The following is a 4,597-nucleotide window of genomic DNA, read 5'->3' on the forward strand; positions in this document are numbered from 1 at the left end:
CATTGAGAGGGATCTCTAAGCCCTAGTGAATGCTCTCCACTCCAATGAATGTGTGGGCAGAACCCCACCATCAGGACCTGCAGGCACTTTTATCACTTGGGGACTGTGATAAATAGCCCTTCACTTTTGAAAAATATGCCTGGGTGACTAACAAATAGAAGTCTATGACCTTAAATGTTAACTTTCTGAAGACCATTATGTGAAAATTAAAGTCAAAACTACTGCCATGAAGTGAAAACTATTTATTTTTATAAAAGGAAATACTTAAAACAAACCCTACCAGTGTGTACATTGTACACATTTGAATGACACTTACAAGAATGAAGTTTTCATACACATTTCAAAGATAACAAGCCCACACTGGTTAAGGATGCATACAAGCACATTTTCAGCTTCACAGATGCCTCAATTCAAGATCACAGTACCAATTACTCTAACCACACTTGCAAAGCATTTACATTATTAGCATCCATGCTACTTTATTCCACTACAAACTGTACACAGAAAGCAAGAGGGAGTTTATTCATAGAGAGTATATATTCATAGAAAGAATTTATTTGCTGGATTCATCTCTCACTCTTCTGTTGCCATCTTCAAGAGATGTTTTTTGTCAATTTTGAAGAGCCTCCAACCCTCCTCAGTGGACAGATCGGAGGCACCTCTTCTCTTGTAGAACCTGATGGAAGGCTCGTTCCACTCTGCAACGAGGAAGTGCATACTGCTGCAGCGGCACTTGACAGCAAGCTGCAAGAGTGTGCAACAGCACAAATTAAAAACAAGTCCTCACTAAACCTAGTAAAAATTAGTGAAACTACTCAGCAACCAACTGCATGTCAAAAGTTTTAAAATCATTTATCAACTCAGCATTTGTCACTGTTTAACACATGCTAGAAGAAGTTTAAAGCTTTATCTAGTGTCCTGTCACCTCCTTCAGTAACTCAGCTATGTTAGTTCTGAGTACTGTTTAAGGAGAAACTTTCATGCTGTTAGCAGAAGAGCACTGCTTGTCATGTATCCTCAGTTCTGCTTTTAGTCTTATCACTTAGACATACCTGACTCAAGTTCTTCAGAATTTCTGACCCAATGCCAAGTCCTAAAAAGAAAGAAGAAAAAGTAAGTTCCAGTTTTAGAGAAGCCCTGTAATTACTCATCTAATGCCATAAAACCTACCTCTGTACTCAGCCATAACATAGAAATCTTCAAGATACAGCAGTTTTCCAATCCATGGATCATAAGTGAAATAGTACATGGCAAAGCCCACAATGCTGTGTTCTGAAACAAAGGGTGTAACTTTAGCTAGTCTGCATTTAAAAGGCAAAATATTAATTCAAGTCTTACATGCAGGTTTAAATAGAGTCCCTTTTTCTGTAACATGCAGCTGTTCACTATTAGGTTAGAATTAAAAGTGAAGTTTGCAAATAAGCATACAACTGAAAGTGAGCTCTGGCAAAATTTTATCAACCTAACAGGGTGAAGAATGCCCTCTTCATACCCTGAAATCCTCAAAAGCAATGCTACAGTAAGTACTGAACATATAAGGCTTTTCTCTACAAATACATACCCTACCAATTTATCAGTATTTCCATTCTGGAATACAAGTCATTTTACACGGCAGTTCAGAATCTAGATGATCACCCCAACTGTGCTTCCTTAGCAACCAAAACAAGCTAACAAACTCTAGAGAGAACAGATCTTATAATTTATATTCCTCAGTAATTACTGTGCGAGAAAGGCATGCTTGCTGACCACATTTACAGCAACATTTCCAACACTTTAACTTATGTTTGCACTGATAGCATCATGCCCTTCTCTATCTCCAGCACCAGAAAACTTATCTACTTTAAGTAAGGAAAGCTGCTGCTTCAAGTATAATTCTATGGCTCAACAGAGAAGAGAAACCAACTCTTCCAACAGCAGCACACTTGGTTCTAAATCTTGAGAATTAAAATCCTATCTGCCATAATACTCTGCATGTACTGTAGGAGAAGTGTGCATACAAATTTCTGATCTACCGTGTTTTTTTTGGTAAAGGTTTGGGAATAACACTTGTCCCTGTAGACCTTACCTCATATTATGATCATCTACTTTATTGTGTAACGGATCTTTTAGTTACCTCCCCGCCCATCCATGTACACAGAAGGGCCATGTACATGGCGAAGCTAGAGACTGTAACCTGAAGATTGGGGACAAATTAAAGAAAAAATGTGATTCAACAGAATTACATAAGGTAAGTTAGGGTCAAACAAGAAATGCCATTTAATTAATTGGAATTAAAGTACATTATATTATACCTGATCTTCCCACATCTCCAGGATTAGCGACTACTTCAGAGAGTATCACTGCACATTACTCCACTTTTAAGTTAACCTAGTCCTCCTGCCCCAGTTCATTGGTGGAACCTTATGTACAATCGACAACACTAAGTACAAAACATCTCTTGTGTATTTAGCATCAAAAACAAGAGGCAGAAAGTCTCACCTTCAGACGACCACTGTTCTTTTGGCACCTCTGCAACAAGACAGTGGTAGAAAGGATGCTCGCCAAAACCATCCTCGAGCAGCTCTATAAAAGCAGAACAAATTGTCACCTAAGCTACAAGTGTTGTCATTAGGCTATCAACCAGGCTAGCAGCTGCCGCTTGTATACCTTTCTCAGTTAACACCACTTGGTCCTCCATGTCCTCGTATTTCGCTAGTTCCTGGAAGAGAACAACATGTAAGCAGGCTGTCCCCGCAGCTCTCCTCAGCCGCTTCCTTATTGGCCGCTCGCCCCCTCCGCAGACTTGCGCAAGAGCTTGTTTTTGCTCAGACACAAGGGCAGAGGCGCCCCCCCTCGCCCTGGCCCTCCGCGCTGCCCCTGGGCGGGCCGTCGCCCCCCTCCCCCCCCGCGGGGCGCCAGAGAAGACCCCCGCCCCACCCCCCAGCACGGCGACGGCACCAGGGAACGGCCGGTCTCGCGCGCCGTTTGAACGACACCCCCAACCGCCGCTTCCCCCTCCCCCCGCCCCCAACGCGCACCTTTATCAGTCGCAGCAGGTCGGGGCAGTCCTCAGGTCGCGCGGCGCGGATGCGGAATGAAGCCATTTTCGGCGGCGTTTCCCCCTGCGACTCCCTCGGCTGACGAGTCCCCGATGTGTGAACAGGAGGAGCAACTGCTTCTTCATTCGTGTCCCGGGCGCGGCGGCCACCTGCGGTCAGTCAGGCTGCGAGCATGTCCCGGCGGCGCTGAGCAGGCAGGCGACTCCCGTCCGAATACCGCAGTGTCCCCAACGTGAACTATGCAGCAAAACGCTCCGGCGCTCCTCATTTATAGATGTCCTCGCCCCGCCTCTCCTCCTACGCAAGCCAATGGGAGCTCCCGTAGTGCTCGCCCTCAGCCAATGACAGCACCCCTCGCCGGACTCTTACCTCACCGTGCCAGCAACAGCTGGTGCGGGGCTGTCTCGTGACTCGCCGCCCGCTCCGCGCTGGGGCATCTTCTAGCGGAGCCGGGCGGCGCTGCAGGGCCCTCCCGCCGCAGACAGCCCCGCGGCGGCCGGCACTGAGGGGCCGCCGCTCCGCGGCCTGCGGGCCTCCGTCGCAGCGGCCCTGGGAGCTGCGCCCGGCTGTGAGCCCTCCGGGGCCCCACTCCGGCAGCGTGCCTGCCGCTAGGGGCTGCCTAGTGGGGCGGGGGGGCGCCTCGGCGCCATCTTAGCTGCGGTGGTGTCACTTTGGCTGTGGCTAGGTGTTCAGCAGTGGCTTTAACGCAAGTTATTGTCCCTGCTGTATGGGGAAAGAAAGCCTTCGTACCTGCTTGAAATGTCGAACAATCCATATGAACCCCCGTACAGATAGCTGTGGTCCTCCACCTCATCAAAGCGTGTGCCTTGGTCACCAGAAGGGACTCTCCAGATCTTAGTAACCTAAATCCTATACACTGCTGACAAATAACCAAACACCGACTGTGCAGCAACCCCTGAACTGTGCCATAACTTCAGTATACGTGCTCTTACACAACCCAGGGCTCGTCACACAGGAACACAAAGCTCTCCAGATAGTATGTGCTCCCCGACACAAGGAGCTAAAACAGATCCCTTAATTTAAATAAATAAATAAATAAATAAATAAAAGTCTAGTATAAAAAGCGCCCACCTGGGAAAAGAGCTCTGACCATAAAAGATGTAAGAAGAATGTCTTAAAATGTTTCTGTCACAATACTGTTCATAGACAGGATTGGGAGCCATAATTCCTCAATCCATTGCAGCCCCACTTTTATTAACTTCTATGTCTACATTTGAATGAAGGACACTAGTGTATACACATTACATATTAACTGTGTTCATTTCTTAGTATGTAGTAGGATTTGCAAGTATTTGTTTATAAGGCAAATACGGTTCAAAATGTGAGAAAAGTTTCACTTTGGAATTGGAACGCTGCAGCCTGATGGGAAACATGTTCACAAGCACAATAACCGACCTGGTTTCCTAAACTTGCTGGGGTAGAAGGAGTAATACCTAGAGATACATGAAAGACACTAGCAAGAGATACACCAGAAGACAGTCTGCCATCAGGTAAGCTCAGATTCCTTCAGAAGGAGGTACGAATGTTCTTGTGCATAG

The 4,597-nt window shown here is 46.2% G+C and overlaps 1 protein-coding gene across 2 annotated transcripts; it reads right to left on the reverse strand.

Annotated features, from left to right (window-relative positions):
• Positions 1 to 227: 227 nt before the first annotated feature.
• Positions 228 to 3,299, reverse strand: SAT1 (spermidine/spermine N1-acetyltransferase 1). 2 transcript variants are annotated; one of them, XM_026103408.2, is made up of 6 exons: positions 3,018 to 3,299; positions 2,647 to 2,698; positions 2,479 to 2,562; positions 1,171 to 1,272; positions 1,053 to 1,093; positions 228 to 698 (listed from the first exon to the last, which is right to left on the reverse strand). In XM_026103408.2, the coding sequence occupies exons 1-6, from the start codon at positions 3,081 to 3,083 to the stop codon at positions 594 to 596; spliced, it is 450 nt and encodes a 149-aa protein (XP_025959193.1). In that variant the 5' UTR covers positions 3,084 to 3,299; the 3' UTR covers positions 228 to 593. The 2 variants fall into 2 exon arrangements, with proteins under 2 accessions (XP_025959193.1, XP_025959192.1); XM_026103407.2 differs by having other exon boundaries at positions 228 to 744.
• Between the last annotated feature and the right edge of the window lie 1,298 nt (positions 3,300 to 4,597).

The sequence above is a fragment of the Dromaius novaehollandiae genome, chromosome 1 (genome assembly GCF_036370855.1).
Source record: "Dromaius novaehollandiae isolate bDroNov1 chromosome 1, bDroNov1.hap1, whole genome shotgun sequence".
Taxonomy (NCBI): domain Eukaryota; kingdom Metazoa; phylum Chordata; class Aves; order Casuariiformes; family Dromaiidae; genus Dromaius; species Dromaius novaehollandiae.

Excerpts from the sequence above, each read along its gene's own strand:
- SAT1 (XM_026103407.2), bottom strand. The coding sequence starts at position 3,083 with ATGGCTTCATTCCGCATCCGCGCCGCGCGACCTGAGGACTGCCCCGAC. Across the intron at positions 2,699-3,017 it reads ACCTGCTGCGACTGATAAAG|GAACTAGCGAAATACGAGGA; the intron begins GTGCGCGTTGGG and ends GTTCTCTTCCAG. Across the intron at positions 745-1,052 it reads TTCTGAAGAACTTGAGTCAG|CTTGCTGTCAAGTGCCGCTG; the intron begins GTATGTCTAAGT and ends ACACTCTTGCAG.